The 19,604-nt window shown below is 37.9% G+C and overlaps 1 protein-coding gene across 1 annotated transcript in view; it reads right to left on the bottom strand.

The window, feature by feature from the left end:
* Positions 1-7,036: 7,036 nt before the first annotated feature.
* Positions 7,037-19,604, bottom strand: part of LOC138854443 (uncharacterized) — a 36,605-nt gene continuing 24,037 nt past the window's right edge. The window contains exon 5 of the mRNA XM_070097820.1: positions 7,037-7,452. Within this exon, the coding sequence (XP_069953921.1) occupies positions 7,037-7,452 (416 nt within the window). The remainder of the gene's footprint in view (positions 7,453-19,604) is intronic.

Raw genomic sequence — 19,604 nt, 5'->3', positions numbered from 1 at the left:
TAGTTTTCTCTTGCGATGAGGAACAACCGACCGTGAGTCACGAGTGCCCACACCAGAGGTAGAAGGTTGAGGATCGTCAGGGTTTTCTGCACTATTATCGATATCCTGGTCATTCTTTTCGGTCACTAACTGATCAAAGCCGTAGAATTCGTCTTCATTTCCACTTCCATCAGTATCAGAACTATCAGATAGGAAGAGGAGAGTCCCAATTTTCCGGGGAGTGAGAGCTGACTTGCGACGAGGCATGGTGAACAAGGTTAACTGAGTCAGCGTTCCCACAATGCTATGCGAGCGCCTAGATTTTTTGTTTATGGCGCACACCCACCACGCAGACCCGTTCTCTCACATGTAGGCCTATGAGCGTTTTCGCGCTAAATTTGACGGCGCTAGAATTTTGGCGTAGATCTATGGTTTGGACACTCAACGTAAAGCCGTTGATCTACGGGACGGACCCTGAAAGGGTTAAAAAATGAGACAGGAATCATTAAATTACATGCCAGTATCACTGACATGCATACTATGTAAGGTAATGGAGAAGATAATCAGGAGATTGATGAAGCACAAAGTTTTTATGAACAGTAACTAACACAGGTTTAGAGAGAGCAAATTTTGTCTCACAAACCTACTGGAGTTCTGTAATAAAGTAGCAAGTGAGGCAGGAGAGGGATGGGTGGACTGCATATTCTTGAAATGCAAGAAGGCATTTGATATGTTACTTCACAAGAGACTAGAACAAACACTTCAGGAGCAGGCAGGAATAACAGGGAATGCTCTACAGTGGGTCAAAGAGTATCTTAATAATGGGCAGGCAATGAAGAGTGATTGCCCAAGAAATGATGTAAGAATTAGGAAGTTTAGCAAGTGAGATATCACAAAGGATGGTATTAGGACTAGTATTATTTCTGTTAAAGGTAAATGACATACAAAGAGAAAAAGGCAAAATTATTGAGAAGAATAAAAACTGATGAGGGCAAGGAAAGGCTACAAATGGAGCTGGATAAACTACAGGATTGGTCAGACAAGTGACTCCTTGAAGCCAGCCTCAAAAAAATGGAAGGTAATGGAAATTAGGGAAGGAGCAAGGAGACTGAAAACTGAGCATAGACTCTGACGACAGAGGCTGGAAACCTCACTCAAGGAGAAAGTGCCTAAAATATCACTAGAAGCACACAACCAACCTCTACAGTGAATGCTCATTTGGTTTTTCTACAAGTTCATAGCTTTCAGGAAACTTTGTCATTCAAGACCTTATACATGACATGTTGGGCATATCGTGGAGTGTTCAGCACCAACATGGAGCCTTCACCTGATAAAGCAAATTAAGAAACTGGAGAAAGAGCAGTGGTATATAATGAAACTACTCCCAGAGGTAAAGGGAATAAGCTACAAGAAAAGCCTAATGGAACTGAACATCACATATGGAACAGAAGAAACATGATAATGTTGAAGTATTTCTTCAGTCTCAGGTTGGTCAGAATGTGAAATGATCTCAGTGAAGAGGTAGTGGAGGCAGGCTCTATACATAGCTTAGAGCAGGTACGATAGGACCCATGAGGCTAGCAGGGCATGAATCTAGCACACGGCAAGTTGAGAGGTGGGGTCAGGAGCTAAACCCAATCCCTGTAGCCAAATATAGGTGAGTACATATAGGTGAATACACAAACACACACACAAGTGAGCGGACTGACTAGGGTAAGAAGAGAGACTGGGAATTTGAGAATGACAAGTCTGAATTCATACTATTTCACAGCCACATCAGAAGACAGACAACAGTAAAAGGCAAGGTAATTTGACTGAGGAGAGGAGGAGGAGAATTCACAAATAAAAAGTGTGTGAAGGATTGATAAAATGATTTGAAGTGGTTTTCTCTGCAGAAACTGGCAATACCAGTGAGACTATGGAACGGGGGTAGGGCACCGACAAGTACTGAATAACATCCATACAACAGTGGAAGAGGTAAAGAAACTCTTGATAGACCTGGATACATCCTAGGCAATGGAACCTGACAGCATGTTACCATGGATTCTGCAAGAGGGAGTACAGCATTGTTTAAACCACTAGCTATGACCTACAGTGAGTCTGTTGACATGGGACAGTTATGAGAGCTGGAAGACAGAAAATATAGCCCCTATATTTAAGAAAAGATAGGTGTTAAACCACTGATCAGTTTCTCTGACATGCATACCATGCAAGGTAATGGAAAAAATTATCAGGGGAGAGAAGTGGCTTCATAAACAACAACCAGCATGGGTTTAGGGAGGGCAAATTTTGTCTTGCTAACTTGTCAAAGCTTTGTCTATAAGTATTAGGTTAAGTCTGCCTGAAATGCCTCGGCATGATAGTGGCTTTCTTTGCTCGAATCAAATTATGATATGTAAACACACATTGTAACCTTAGCAAAGAAATAATTTATTTTATTTATTATTACTAATTAACAAATGCGTGACAAAAGGGTTGGATGGATTGCATTTTTTAAGATTTCAGGAAAGCATTTGATACTGTATCATGCAAAAGGCAGGGCAAAAAACTTCAGATTCAGGTAGGAATAATGGGAAACATACTTTGGTAGGTCAAGAGTATCGTACGCAAAGGAAGCAGAGTGACTGTCAGGAAAGAGATGTCAAAATGGGAAAGAATAACTAGCTGGGTTCCACAGGGACTGGTATTAGGACCAGTACTGTTTCTGGCTTATGTGAATGACATTCCAGATGTATTTGATTCAGATAAATCCCTGTTTGCTGTTGATGTAAAACTAGTGAAGAGAATAAAAACAGATGAGGACAAGGAAAGGCTCCAAAATTATTTGGAGAAATTGCAAAAGTGGTCAGATATGTGGTTGCTAGAATAGGAAAGAAGCAAAATGATCAGAAGCTTGATATAGACTAGGGAAACAGAGGCTGTAGGCTTCGCTCAAAGATGATGACCTAGGGGTGAGCATAGTGTTCAGTATAATGCTAAAGGCTCACATCGACCAAATAACCTCTCCAACCAATACTCATTTGGCAAATCAAAGAATAGCCATGAGGAATTTCATACATTTGTCAGGCCCATCTTGGAGTATGCATCACCAGTTGGAAACCCACATTTTAAGAAACTATAGAAAGTGCATAAGAACAAAGCTTGTTTCTGACCTAAGGGACACGCGCTACAAGGAGAAGCTAACGGAACTGACGACAGAAGAGCCAGTATAGTCATAACATACAAAATACTCAGAGGAATTGATAAGATAGACAGGGATAGGCTGTTTGAGAGGTGAAAAATAGGAACTTGGGGACATGTCTGAAAGTTACACAGATGAGCCACAGGGTTGTTAGGAAATATTTTTTTACCCACAGAATGGTCAGGAAGTGGAATGATCTTGAAGAATTGGTGGTGGCAGGCTCCATTCATAGGTTTAAAGCAGGTACATTAAGGTCCATGAGGCTGAGAGGGAGTGAATCTGGAGAGTGGCAAGTTAAGAAACTGTCAGGATCTGAGAATCAACCCCTGCAACTAATAGTCGAGTACAAACAGAAGAGTACACTCCATTTACTTTCCCTATGTACACATGTTTACTGATCAAAAATAAATAGTTTTAATCTTTTTTCAAAGTATTGCTGTTAGAAAAATTATTAGCCTCATTATTTACCCTGTGGATTTATCTCTATTTCAGTCTTTACTATCCATCTAAAAAATCACTATATTTACTGAGCATTACTGCCTTCATTTTTTTTTACCCTACCATTTCTGAAACTGTACATGTACAGTGGTACCCTGACGTATGTGTGCCCCAACTTACAAGTTTTCCCGAGTTACGAGTTGTCGCTCGGTCGATTTTTTGCTTTGAGTTGCAAGCCAAAATCCAAGTTATGAGCGAGCTTCAGATATGCCTCCACTCGCAGGAGATACCGAGGAAATATCAAAAACCTCAATAACCAATGTGTAACATCCTTTCAATTTTGATATCATTGGTAATGTCATCCTGCCAAAATGTTCTGTAATGTATGCCCTAAGTAATACATGTTCAGCAGGCCTGCTGGTTGGGTGGCCAGCTGGCTGGCTGATTTGCTTTGGCTGTCTCTATCTCCTTCTGTCTGACTGTGTCTCTATCTGTGCCTCTATCTCTGTATCTCACAGGTACACATAAATACAGTTATACATAGTGTAAATTACCTAGGATAACCCAAAAAATCCAGACAAAGTGCTATACTATGCTTGTAGATATAAGGCATAATAAGCATGACTGGCAAGTACATACAGTGGACCCTCGACCAACGGCATTAATCCGTTCCAGAGAGCTAGCCGTTAGTCGAATTAATTTTCCCCATAAGAAATAATGGAAATAGAATTAATCTGTTTCAGACACCCAAAAGTATTAAAAATAATAATTTTTACATGAAATATACATTTCCCTACACAAAAATGAATGGGACATGCAAAATAAACAATAATTAAATGCCACTTACCTTTATTGTGGAGTTGTTGATAAGTGATGAGACGGTAGGAGGGCAGATGATGCAGGTGTTCTATTGTTTGGAACAGGAATCCCCTTCCATAAAGACTTGAGGTACTGAGTCCTTTGGTGGGGTTACCTCCCTTCTTGGTTTTTTAATGCCACTAGGACCAGCTTGAGTCACTGGACCCCTGTCGCACCAAAAATCTGTCCAGAGCACTCTGTTTCTTACGTGCCCTTGGGATTTACCTAAAATGGGACACAAGAGTGTCACTACATGTTGCCAATACAGCTTGCAACAGCTGTAACAGGATAAAATTCATCGATAAATGCTTGCACCTTTGTAAACATTGTACACATTTCCCTAATCCTTGACGAAGTCATCTTCCTCCGTCTCTCTTCCTCCTGCTCTGAAGAACATTCCTGAGATGTGATCTGTTGCTGTTGCACCTGAGGCTCTTGCAGATCCAAGATAGTACTGATGGTTGAATGGGATTTGTTGTATAGCCTTTCCAACTCAGGCATACACACTCCACTTTCATATTTTTCAGCGATCTCTTTCTTCATTTCCATCATAATTCTCACTCTTTTTACCACAGGCTTGGACTAGAAGCTTTCTTGGGGCCCATGGTGGCTTATTTAGCAGTTACAAGCACTAAAAACACTGGAATAATACAAAATATATTGCAGGTACACGTGGAATCGACCACAACGGCTTGTAAACAATGACACACTGAGTCTTGGAGTGGCTGGGCCCGCTTGGGCTGAATGCCGTTAGATGAGTTTTTTGCAGTTGGTAGAGCCATTTTTTTTACGCCAAAGAGTGCCATTAGACGAATTTGCCATTATTTGATGCCACCGTTGGGCGGGGGTCCACTGTAATACACATTTTCACTTGTTCAGGAATCAGACATGACAACTCTGCATTGTGTGTAATACCCGTTGGTTCATGAGCCGCTCTCTCTCTCTCTCTCTGAGACAGAGAGACAAGTAGAGAGAGAGACAGATAAACATAGACAGAGTTAGACAGACAGAAACAGACAGACACGTTTATGTGTAACAGTGAAAAATAAAGCCAAGGCAGTGCATGATCATTAAATGTCACTCCATTGCTGCACTGTCAGCAGTGGAGTGACACTCATCTTCCACCGTGCTTCAAGGAGTTTCATCTATACTCAAGCATTTCTAAAACATTGCTGGGATCTGGCAAAAAAGGCAAAAATCATTTCTTATTTATACTTTTTTTGTATTTAACCCTTAAACTGTCCAAAAGTAGATCTACATTTGCACCGCTAGTGCTCTGAACGCAGATCTACATTTTATTTTACATGCTTTCAAATGTGAAAAAAAAATAGATCTACATTGAGAGGGCTAGTGGTGCAAACGTAGATTTATGTTTGGACAGTTTAAGGGTTAAAAACCCGTAACAAAAAATATTGGGGTGGTTTTTTTGTGGGCTGGAACGAATTAATGGCATTTCAGTTAATTTCGATGAGGAAAATTGATTTGATATGTGAGCAAACTGAGTTACAAGCTCAGTCATGGAACGAATTAAACTTTTAAGTCGAGGTACCACAGTATTGCGATTACTTGTCAAATAATTTTTCAGCATGTCATGTGTTCATTATCGCAGTGTAGTAATCTTCATCTGGTATTGTCATTCAGAGGTGGACAACAGTAATTTTCACTTAATTCTTGGAGGTACTGTATACGATTTTGGTAAATTAAATTGTTGAACACTGACTTGATGCAAAGTAGAAAACCACTTGGATAGAAAAATAAAACACAGGAAAAATAGATGTGTATATTTTGGCTTTAGTCCGAGACTCGCTTCAGCAGATCCTCTTCGTCTATTTAAAATGTTTTGGACCAAGGCTGAAATATACAGATCTGATTTACGTTTGTTTCATTTTTCTGTCATAAGTGATTTCTCCCATGTACTTGTTTATTGCCTTTGTTTTCAGGCTTTGACTCATGACTGCATGTAAGTACAGTGGTACTGTACCTCGGTATACGTCCTTAATTCTTTCCAGGACTTTGGCCTTATACCAAACAGGACATATACCAAACGAATTTTCCCATAAGAAATATAGAGAAAACGATTAATCCGTTCCCATGAAAAAAAATTCTATTGTTATTGGCATATTATACATTGATGAGGTTGTATAAAATAATTTAAACACTGCTTAATTGTAAAATATGTAATTTAAACACTGCTGAATACTAATATACATGCATAAATACAAAAGAATTAGATTAAATAAATGCAAATTTAACCTCACTTTACTTTGCTGAAAAGAGTCGAATGCCCACTAGGATAATGCTGAGAAGGGAGGAGGAGGAAATGTTATTGTTTGGAAGGAGAGTCCCCTTCTCTTTTCTGTCTCTTTTTCCCTATTTGGACCTGGTTGAAGCTCACCAGGTTTTACTTTTACTAAAAATCTGTCCAAAGAAATTACTTCTGCCTTCTCCTCAGGATATTTTGGAAATCTGACATTGTCTGATCATTCCAGTGTTATTACGACTTCTTTGGGTTTTGTTGGGGTGGTACTTCTCTGCAAAGTTTTTGACGTCCATCTATTTGGCAAAAATTTTCTTGATTAATTAAGTAGGGGCTTTCTTTATCTCCTCTTCTGAGCCTGAAGAGAATGCATCCATCTTAGTCTTGTACTCCTCGTTCTCAAGTTCCTGCAGCTCCTCAGTGGTCAGCTCTTCCCTGTGGCCCTCCACTAACTCCTCCACATCACCATCACTGACATCCAGACCCATGGACCTTCCCAGAGAGACTATACCCTCAACTATAGACACAGCCTCAAAGTCCCTTTCAGCCACTGCTTCTAGCCACAAATTCCTCCAAGCAGAGTTCATTGTTCTGTATGAAACTTCCTGCCAGGCTTTGTCAATGAAAGTTATGCAATGGGTGATAGTAAAGTGAGCTTTCCAACACTCTCTCAGGGTTATTGTGTTCGTTGCTTGGCTCTTCTCATTAACTTTCTTAGAACTCATGGTTAATGAATTTACTAAAAATTTATATGAAAAAATACAAAATCACATGAAAATTCAGAGAGTTACAGCGTGTGTTGTTCACTGAATGGTAGCAATGGGCATAGTGATGCTAGTGGGCAGTCATGGCTTTGTCTTGAGAGAGAGGTAAACAAGGGTATCGCGTGGTGTCATGACTGATTTCGACTCTTACAAGTTCTAGCATGCGAGTCATATTCCAAACAAAGGTCGTATACCAAGCAAAAATTTTCACGTCCAAACAGGACGTATACCAAGTTGGACTTATTCCAAAGCAGATGTATACCAAGGTTCCACTGTACTAGTATTGTTTGAAGACTATTAATATTCCAGTCATAATAATATATATCAATGAAATTAAACTTCAAACTGAGGAAACTTTCAGTTATAGTATATTATTGGTGTTATATTCACAAAATATATCTAAAAGGGGGATAGGACTTTCAGCACTGCACATTGTTTACTAGTGTTACTAAGCACAAGTGCCAAGACCTCAATGACAAATGATTTTAGAGTAAACTGTATTTTAAAATCTCCTCTGATAGAGTATACTACATTAGAATTCTTCACTCATAAGATGCCAAGAGCAAGAGGCTGGTTATCCCTTTACCTGTAATTATTAACTAAAACACACAAGGAAATAAATATTTTATTGAGTCACCCTGCCTTGATGGAAAATCATGATGGCTAAAATTTATGGAAATTAATGTAGAGTTCTACATTATGGATGAGAGTGCAGGTTTCTTCATACACAAGAAACTAATGAAAAGCCATCTTTCTACAAACTCTTTGGTAGGTTTATGATTTTGTATATTGTACATACTGTATTTGTATTGATGTGGCTTTTAGTATCTAGCTTATGAATCTATATACATAACAGTACATAACTGATATTCTAAATACTTACTATAACACTGTTTTGTTTCTTTTTCTAGGTTCGTACTATGCTCTTATAAGATTAAAGAGTGTGTTGGGGTGAACTGAAACTTCTCTCTCCAGAAGCTATTGTTGTAGTTTTTAAACTGTTTCAAATAAAGCACATTACCCTTATCCGAAAAACTGACACAGTACAATACAATGGTGCATCATCGCAGTATCTCAGAAAAGCCAGAATTATATTGATTTCTGGTATTCAGGGATGTAACAAGGTAGAGTATTGAGAAGATTTCAATTATATATGGAGTGTTTTATGTATGATGAAATATTATGTCATGCTCAACATTTTTTGGGGGGATATGTGCTCACTGTCAAATTTTGGTAATGTACTCTAAGCTTATCTTCAAAAATTTTCATTGAATAACAAAATTGTTTAATCCATATAGCCATGAATTTTAGTCATCACTTTCCATATGTAGATAGATATAAAACAAAAAAGTATTATGGTAATGGCATCAATTCTTTAGTAAATGTTCCACCTGTTATTGTAATATCTTTATCTCTTAAGACTTGGACAAGTCAGTGACTGCATTGTCTGCCAAGTTTTTCTCATGTTGTTACTACAGTAAGGAAGCTTGCAATTAGAAACTAGGTACAGGTCGGCCATCACTAATCCGGCAATCAGTTATCTGGTTCCATAAGTAATCTGGCACTAATTTCGGCTAGCATAATTGCAAATTTCATTATACTGACTCAAATTTCATCATTATACTGACTCAGAAATTGTGTAGATGGTTGTAAATCCACAGCAGCAAGCCAGTGGAGGAGAAAGCTTGATAGGTTAATAAAGTGTATTCTAACCTAACCACTCTGTAATCTGGCAAACTCACTAATCTGGCACACTACAGGTCCCAGTGATGGCCGACCTGTATCAGAAATATGGTAAAAAAATCAAGTGACTAACTACAGCATTAAATTATCTTGAAATGAACTTGCCTGTAGGAAATCAGTTTGTTTCCTCAACAAGCCAGTGTTATTGACCTTCATTATTAGACAAACTCATCCAGACATAGATGGAATGATGAGCAGCTATAGTTGTCATGTGTTAAACACCTACAATGATAATTTGTCAACTAATTGTAGTCATGTATATTTGTCTGTATATGCATACTTGTATATCATTGACAAATATAGTAGTTATAAAGAATAATTATCTAAAACTGCATGAAGTATATTTGATTTTTTTCACAGCTGACTCTTGTGATACTGATAAGTGTATAATCACAATTTCCTAATGCAGTTCATAAGAAGAAACTTTTAATTTTATGAACGAGGCATCCAGCGGCAACAAATTAGTTCTTTGATAGACAGTATGAACTGTATTTCTTTGGCCTTTACCATTAAAATCAATTGTTATTGTCAAGAATTTTAACAAGGCTTTTCCTACATTAATTCTCATGCTTCGAGAGTCTACATGCTGTGCTTTGTTCAAACAGTGCCACTCACAGTGGGCTACAAGAGGAGTTATTAAGTGCTACACCTACTGGAAACTTAAGAAACATTACAAAGTACCAAAGATGGGACAGCACAAACCTAGCTGTACCTCTATAGCTACAAATAGGTATAATTACTATCTCTTAAGTTAGAATGTGGAGGTGTCCACAGCCAGACTGAACCCTACAATGAAAAAATGTTTAGTTTGGCTGTTATGCAAACAAAGCTGCTATTATTTACATATGCTGAGAAACTTGGTGTCACCAAATAAACACACAGGAATGTAGAAGGAGCAAAATAAAAGTTCAAAATGAATGAGAAAAATATCAGTCACTACAGCAGCAGTGAAGAATGTGTACATGTAACTCGTTTTCATGTACATGATCCAGAGAGGTTAGAACAATGCTCTAAATATTTCTGAGCTGAAACTTGCAAAAAGTTAGGTTTATTGGGTCCAGAAACAAGTTTATATCTAAAACCTGCAGTGTTCAGGACATTTGCAGTGAGGACAGGCTGGGTATGAATAGTGTGATGATGCCAAAAAATGAGAGCTATCACTTATAAAAATGAACATCCCTTTTATTTCTTATAATTCATCCATGTGCAACTGAAGACCAGTCTACCAATGAAAATTTCTGCACTAATAGTAATAAAAAATTAAGCTTTCTTTTAGCAAGACAGGGTAACAGTTAGGGGGTAACATGCTGAACAAGGGCACCATTTTACATTGTGTCCACTGTTGCTTATAGGTCCAAATGATCATTGGCTTTTTTTATGTAAAGGTATGCCCATGTGTCCCCAATATTTTGCAGAGTCCATGAAATTGAAATTCAAAGTTTAGTAGTTTGTTGTGTAAGTGAAGTATATACGTACGTATATATAATTGTACACTATTTGGAATTATTTTAATGGATTTGTCTGTGATGTAGAACATTATTTTATCTTTGCCAGCTCATTTTCCTAAGCAAACATTTACTTTTACTTTGGCTCAAAACTGCCAGTAAAGTGGCAGACACTAAAATACAAAAGTGGGACCCCTTTTTTATGTTCACACTTCAAAATAAAGTCTTTCCTTTAAGCATTCTTGCACTTATTGGCATAATTGTATGCTATAATTTATTAAATTTAATTGATGATAACTTAACCTAAATATGTAACAAAATTAGCATAAAGATTTAGACAAGGAATAAATAATGGCATTAAGAAGACAGACTAAATATGCATATGAATGTAAGACTAAATATGCATATGAATGTAAGACTAAATATGCATATGAATGTAAGACTAAATATGCATATGAATGTAAGACTAAATATGCATATGAATGTAAGACTAAATATGCATATGAATGTAAGACTAAATATGCATATGAATGTAGTGTAGTACTGTACCTCATCCATCACCTCGTTTCTTTTATGTCCTCAGGCTACTTGAAGGTAAGCATCATATTCAAACTATATATACATATTTTTTTTTAAACCCTAAACTGTTAATCAAATTTATTACTGTATAGCAGCATACTGGGTACAAAATAGATCAAGTATTTAAATTTGCATGCTTAATTTAGGTGTGACATGATGTAACTTATACTAGGCAAATATCTTGGGTCATATTCACCACTTTATATCCAATATAAACATCTACAGGTTCTTCTTGCTCTACCAAGAAGTGGTTGTCATGTAACATGGAAATGACATTTCAAACTTTTTAAGTATTTTGGCTATACTTGTTTGCAGCTAATTTTATGGTCTGACAAAGATAATGAATTAGTTGTACACCAGGATGTACAAGATAAATAAAAATGGGTGTAGAATGAACAGAAATATACCAGGTCCCTCCCAGTAACATATGGGTCAAATAATCCTTTACTTGAAAAACTATTTCTCTTTAATAAAACTGAAGGTGGGGTGTTAATGTTGCAGTTTAAAAACTGTAGTGTAAAGCACCCTTCTGGCAAGACAGTGATGGAGTGAATGATGGTGAAAGTTTTTCTTTTTCGGGCCACCCTGCCTTGGTGGGAATCGGCCAGTGTGATAATAATAATAAGTTAATTTATACTTTTTGAGGGAAGTGTTGATGGCATGGTTTATATGAACATGTTGCAAACATGGTCTGATGTGCTGTTTCACTGTTAAGAAGTAATTTTTCCATGTTACCTTGCTTCAAGAAAGTTCAGACTGAAACATTTGAATTTATGAAGGATGAGGTTAATCATAGAACTGATGAAGGAAAAAAGGTGAGTGGTGCATTGAGGTATATGTGGAGTCAAAAAACGTTATCTATGGAGGCAAAGAAGGGAATGTATGAAAGTATAGTAGTACCAACACTCTTATATGGGTGTGAAGCTTGGGTTGTGAATGCAGCAGCGAGGAGGCGGTTGGAGGCAGTGAAGATGTCTTGTCTAAGGGCAATGTGTGGTTTAAATATTATGCAGAAAATTCGGAGTGTGGAAATTAGGAGAAGGTGTGGAGTTAATAAAAGTATTAGTCAGAGGGCTGAAGAGGTGTTGTTGAGGTGATTTGGTCATTTAGAAAGAATGGATCAAAGTAGAATGACATGGAGAGCATTTAAATCTGTAGGAGAAGGAAGGCGGGGTAGGGGTCATCATCAGAAAGGTTGGAAGGAAGGGGTAAGGGAAGTTTTGTGGGCGAGGGGCTTGGACTTCCAGCAGGCGTGCACGAGCGTGTTCGATAGGAGTGAATGGAGACGAATGGTATTTGGGACCTGACGATCTGTTGGAGTGTGAGCAGGGCAATATTTAGTGAAGGGATTCAGGGAAACCGGTTATTTTTATATAGCCAGACTTGAGTCCTGGAAATGGGAAGTATAATGCCTGCACTCTAAAGGAGGGGTTTTGGGATATTAGCAGTTTGGAGGGATGTGTTGTGTATCTTTATATGTATATGCTTCTAAACTGTTGTGTTCTGAGCACCTCTGCAAAAACAGTGATTATGTGTGAGTGAGGTGAAAGTGTTGAATGATGAAAGTATTTTCTTTTTGGGGATTTGCTTTCTTTTTGGGTCACCCTGCCTCATTGGGAGACGGCCGACTTGTTGAAAACAAAAAAAATATGTATATGGTGTAAATAACAACAGTAAAAATACAATTTAAGTACAGGGTATTATGCTACTGTAGACTAATATTAAAAAATATTTGAGAGTAATGGTGGTTGGGGATTTCAATGCTAAAGTGGGTAAAAATGTTGTGGAGGGAGTAGTAGGTAAATTTGGGGTGCCAGGGGTAAATGTAAATGGGGAGCTTTTAATTGAGCTATGTGTAGAAAGAGATTTGGTAATAAGTGATACATATTTTACGAAAAAGAGGATAAATAAATATACAAGGTATGATGTAGCATGTAATGAAAGTAGTTTATTAGATTATGTATTGGTGGATAAAAGGTTGATGGGTAGGCTTCAGGATGTACATGTTTATAGAGGGGCAACTGATATATCGGATCATTATTTAGTTGTAGCTACAGTTAGAGTAAGAGGTAGATGGGAAAAGAGGAAGGTGGCAACAACAAGTAAGAGGGAGGTGAAAGTGTATAAACTAAGGGAGGAGGAAGTTCGGGTGAGAAATAAGCGACTATTGGCAGAAAGGTGGGCTAGTGCAAAGATGAGTAGTGGGGGGGTTGAAGAGGGTTGGAATAGTTTTAAAAATGCAGTATTAGAATGTGGGGCAGAAGTTTGTGGTTATAGGAGGGTGGGGGCAGGAGGAAAGAGGAGTGATTGGAGGAATGATGAAGTAAAGGGTGTGATAAAAGAGAAAAAGGTAGCTTATGAGAGGTTTTTACAAAGCAGAAGTGTTATAAGAAGAGCAGAGTATATGGAGAGTAAAAGAAAGGTAAAGAGAGTGGTGAGAGAGTGCAAAAGGAGAGCAGATGAAAGAGTGGGAGAGGCACTGTCAAGAAATTTTAATGAAAATAAGAAAAAATTTTGGAGTTAAACAAGTTAAGAAAGCCTAGGGAAAGCATGGATTTGTCAGTTAAAAACAGAGTAGGGGAGTTAGTAGATGGGGAGAGGGAGGTATTAGGTAGATGGCGAGAATATTTTGAGGAACTTTTAAATGTTAAGGAAGAAACAGAGGCAGTAATTTCATGCACTGGTCAGGGAGGTATACCATCTTTTAGGAGTGAAGAAGAGCAGAATGTAAGTGTGGGGGAGGTACGTGAGGCATTACGTAAAATGAAAGGGGGTAAAGCAGCTTAAACTGATGGGATCATGACAGAAATGTTAAAAGCAGGGGGGGATATAGTGTTGGAGTGGTTGGTACTTTTGTTTAATAAATGTATGAAAGAGGGGAAGGTACCTAGGGATTGGCGGAGAGCATGTATAGTCCCATTATACAAAGGGAAAGGGGACAAAAGACTGTAAAAATTATATAGGAATAAGTTTACTGAGTATACCAGGAAAAGTGTACGGTAGGGTTATAATTGAAAGAATTAGAGGTAAGACAGAATGTAGGATTGCGGATGAGCAAGGAGGTTTCAGAGTGGGTAGGGGATGTGTAGATCAAGTGTTTACATTGAAGCATATATGTGAACAGTATTTAGATAAAGGTAGGGAAGTTTTTATTGCATTTATGGATTTAGAAAAGGCATATGATAGAGTGGATAGAGGAGCAGTGTGGCAGATGTTGCAAGTATATGGAATAGGTGGTAAGTTATTAAATGCTGTAAAGAGTTTTTATGAGGATAGTGAGGCTCAAGATAGGGTGTGTAGAAGAGAGGGAGACTACTTCCCGGTAAAAGTAGGTCTTAGACAGGGATGTGTAATGTCACCATGGTTGTTTAATATATTTATAGATGGGGTTGTAAAGGAAGTAAATGCTAGGGTGTTCGGGAGAGGGGTGGGATTAAATTTTGGGGAATCAAATTCAAAATGGGAATTGACAGTTACTTTTTGCTGATGATACTGTGCTTATGGGAGATTCTAAAGAAAAATTGCAAAGGTTAGTGGATGAGTTTGGGAATGTGTGTAAAGGTAGAAAGTTGAAAGTGAACATAGAAAAGAGTAAGGTGATGAGGGTGTCAAATGATTTAGATAAAGAAAAATTGGATATCTAATTGGGGAGGAGGAGTATGGAAGAAGTGAATGTTTTCAGATACTTGGGAGTTGACGTGTCGGCGGATGGATTTATAAAGGATGAGGTTAATCATAGAATTGATGAGGGAAAAAAAGTGAGTGGTGCGTTGAGGTATATGTGGAGTCAAAAAAACGTTATCTATGGAGGCAAAGAAGGGAATGTATGAAAGTATAGTAGTACCAACACTCTTATATGAGTGTGAAGCTTGGGTGGTAAATGCAGCAGCGAGGAGACGGTTGGAGGCAGTGGAGATGTCCTGTTTAAGGGCAATGTGTGGTGTAAATATTATGCAGAAAATTTGGAGTGTGGAAATTAGGAAAAGGTGTGGAGTTAATAAAAGTATTAGTCAGAGGGCAGAAGAGGGGTTGTTGAGGTGGTTTGGTCATTTAGAGAGAATGGATCAAAGTAGAATGACATGGAAAGCATATAAATCTATAGGGGAAGGAAGGCGGGGTAGGGGTTGTCCTCGAAAGGGTTGGAGAGAGGGGGTAAAGGAGGTTTTGTGGGCAAGGGGCTTGGACTTCCAGCAAGCGTGCGTGAGCGTGTTAGATAGGAGTGAATGGAGACGAATGATACTTGGGACCTGACGATCTGTTGGAGTGTGAGCAGGGTAATATATAGTGAAGGGATTCAGGGAAACCGGTTATTTTCATATAGTCGGACTTGAGTCCTGGAAATGGGAAGTACAATGCCTGCACTTTAAAGGAGGGGTTTGGGATATTGGCAGTTTGGAGGGATATGTTGTGTATCTTTATATGTGTATGCTTCTAAACTGTTGTATTCTGAGCACCTCTGCAAAAACAGTGATAATGTGCGAGTGTGGTGAAAGTGTTGAATGATGATGAAAGTATTTTCTTTTTTTTTTTTTGGGTCACCCTGCCTCGGTGGGAGATGGCCGACTTGTTGAAAAAAAAAAATAAATACAAAATTTGGGTACTATGAGATTTCACCTATTTGTGGCACTAGGCCTAAAAAATATAAGATGTTTTCTTCATGGAATGGTAATGTACTATTCTAAAAACAAACAAAAAAATCAGTGTTAATAGAATTTTCTTATTTCTACATATTTCAAAATTTTCTTACGTATAATACAATCAGATGTAGTTGTGTGCATCTTCTGCAATATTTAGAAGGCTTGTAACAACATGTAGGGATATTACATCTTATTCTAGGCTGATTTGTATAGCCCACATGGATGCCTTTTACTTTAGAAAAATGATCACATTTATCCTGTAATTTAGTTTTTATAATCTAGTTTATTCATTTGCTTATTACATTAATACTGCTATTAATTTTCACTAGGGATGAAATTTCGAGCATTAAATACTGTACTTGTATCTACATTTCAATTAATGTTTTCGAGGTGCAGCCTCTTCACCATCAAACTTTACTGTGGTTCATTTGAACAAATAGGTTGTTAGGCTTTTAATTTAGGCAATAAACCTAACTAGATAAAAATATTAAGAAATATTGCTTTTTCTAAATATACCTTGAGATAGCAATAAATAGTGTTAATATGATTTAGTAACAGTGTTCTCTTTGTTCACAGTAATAGTATTGATTTGTTTTAGTTTGCTCTAAGCAAACTAAAACAAATCAATACTATTACTCTGAAGTAATAGTATTGATATCCCATTAGTATCCCGAGGTACAGTGGTACCTCGGGATACTAACTTAATTCATTCCAGAAGGCTGTTTGAGTGCCAATACCGAACGAATTTGTTCCCATGAGGAATAATGTAAATTAGATTAATCTGTTTCAGACTCCCAAAAATACACTTACAAAAGCACTTACATAATTGTTTGAGTTTTCAGCTGTTCGTATCCCGAGGTTCCACTGCATTCATAAACAGGAGTCTCATTTTTAAACTAATTAATTGTATGAAAGTTCACTTTCGTGTAATGATCCCATTTCAACGAGTAATTTCCTATGGGTGATGTATATTTGTTTATAATACACTCAGAGGATCCTTAACATTGGCTCTGGCCACCATAACACAATAGGATTTCACTGTTCCAGCCTCTTAATGCAGATGTGAAGAGCTCATGTATGTTTGATACAATTATCATCAACTGTAGATTTCAAAATTACAGTGTTGTTTAAGCTGTATTATGAATAGAATTTTTCTCTTTTTTTTTTTTTTTTTTACCAATGCATTCACATTTTGCACATATTCATTTTATGATCGTGCAGAGTTTGTTGAACCCTGAAACTGTCCATCACATGCTCGTTCATCAGAGTCTATGACATACTAGTATGCACAATTCACATTTGCTGTGAGTGGGAAATTTTGACCTAGCCTGAATAAAAAAGTTAAAATACCATGATGAGCAATACACAATAACCCACACACAGGAAGGAGACTTGAAACGTATGACAATGTTTAGGGTAGTTATAGTTTTATTGATCAGAAAATGTACTAGTGATAGGGAGAAGGTTTTGGTTGTTTTTAGACCAGAAGTAGCCTGAAATAAACCTCAAAGTGGCAGAAATGCTCAATTTTGGGCAATTTTCCTGGGATAGGGAAGGAGCACCCTATCCACCATCTGTTGCATGGGTTTTTACCAGGTCTTCGTCAAATATTGGGATGGCCTAAACCATGACCAGGCATTCTTGGTTATGGTTTATTAGTTGAGAAATAGGGAAAAGCATTGATTTTTTTGTGTGTGACAAATTCAAACTGAAGTGCAAGTGTTATATAAGAGACACTTGGGGATGTGATTAATGAACAGAGGAAAGTGGCTGCAATACAGTACCTAGTGTTTGTTTTGAACTCAGTTTTGGAATTGCAATTTTTTGGTAGTAGTGCAAAATTTCCAACTTCTGGGCACTATTGGGGAGTTTCAATGGTTGAATGGGCAGTTTCTTGCAATCAATGGATAGTAATGAAGGCAGAATAGCATAATACCTAGGAACTTCCCCATTCGAGCATTGGAGTTGGCCAAAAATAGGCTTCAAACTGGGCAAAATTGCTGTTGTGCAAATTCCTCCCCAACCTCCACCTTTGCCCCTGCATAATTCTGTATTACATCAAATTTTGCATCTTTTATGCCATTTTTTTTTTCAATTATGCTGGCCATCTCCTACTGAGGCAGGGTGACCCAAAAAAAGAAAAACACTCTCACCATCATTCACACATAATCACCGTCATCTCTACTCACTCCTATCTGACCCGCTCACACATGCGATCATCTCTAGAAAATTATTTTATACAGCCTGAAATGCTATGCATAAAAATGGGCTTTCTCTAAAGTACAGTGGAACCTCTACTTACGAGTGCAAAATTTCCAGATGTGAGCAGGCCTCAAGGGAGGTTTCTTGACGCTGGTGAGGGGCTCTTGCTCTTGATCTAAGGCATTGGATCTCATTTGTTTGTTGGACTGTCTTATTGAAATTTGGGCAATGTATGATGGAAAGATGCTTCTTAGCGTACACCAAAAATGAAAGAAATCAGACCATAAATAACGGAGTTCACTTCTCAGCCATTAGCCTCCCCTTAGCGGTATATTTTCATATGGTTTTTATAGTTGTATTCTCGTTTTTTGGTCTCATTTGATAGAATGGAAGATATACTACAGAAATAGATATGATTTTGATTGGTTTCATGAAGAAAAGTTCCTTGAAATTGAGCTCAGAGTAGCACAAATGTTCGATTCTTTGGCGATGTTCAAGGGTAAACAAATGACGTCACCGTCCAATACCCGTCCGATTGGCACTGCCCCTCAACCTTCACATATTGGAAAACTTTTCAACACGCTAGCAAAAGTGGGAGCAGACATCATGAGGTAGCAGTTTTAGACAACATGAAGCAGCAGTGGCAGACATCATGAGGTAGCAATGGCAGACAACATGAAGCAACAGTGACAGACAGCATGAAGCAGCAGTGGCAGACATCATGAAGCAGCAGTGGCAGACATAAGGTAGCAGTGGCAGGCAACATGAAGCAGCAGTGGCAGACATCATGAAGAAGCAGTGGCAAAGTGTAGCACTTACAAGTCACTCTGTCTGACTTTTTTGGGTTATCCTTATTCATATTACATGAATTGTGGCAGTTTGGAGGGATATGTTGTGTATCTTTATACGTATATGCTTCTAAACTGTTGTATTCTGAGCGCCTCTGCAAAAAACAGTGATAATGTGTGAGTGTGGTGAAAGTGTTGAATGATGATGAAAGTATTTTCTTTTTTGGGTCACCCTGCCTCGGTGGGAGACAGCCGACTTGTTGAAAAAAAAAAAATATATATATATAAGCCGTAGAGTTGATATTAAGGAAACTATTGAAGTATTTTGTCATGCCTGGAATTCCACTGGAACGAGTTAATTCCATTTCAGTTAATTTAAATGAGGAAAATTGACTCTGCAAACAAGCAAATCCAGATGCGAGCAAGGTCATGGAACGGATTAAACTCGTAAGTAGAAGTTCCACTGTAATTTATATATATCACTAACTGTATAATATACAGTATTCCTGTCTATGGAAATAAAATTTGTTTTAAAGATTGGCAAAAACTGCAGGTTTAGTGGTAAATCAGTTGTGTCCTATACATGATCATTAGTGCCATGTGGCAGCTCATCTTGGTCACACCACAGCCCACCCTTAACCCCCCCCCCACTACAACCCAGGCATGCAATTACCTTCCCACACCACATGCCCAGACACCTAATACCCTCACCACAACTTTCCCATACCATATG

This window comes from Cherax quadricarinatus, chromosome 59, assembly GCF_038502225.1.
Source record: "Cherax quadricarinatus isolate ZL_2023a chromosome 59, ASM3850222v1, whole genome shotgun sequence".
NCBI classification, from domain to species: Eukaryota; Metazoa; Arthropoda; class Malacostraca; order Decapoda; family Parastacidae; genus Cherax; species Cherax quadricarinatus.
The sequence above is the reverse complement of the archived record's forward strand: the minus strand, read 5'-3'. Positions and strand labels throughout refer to the sequence as shown.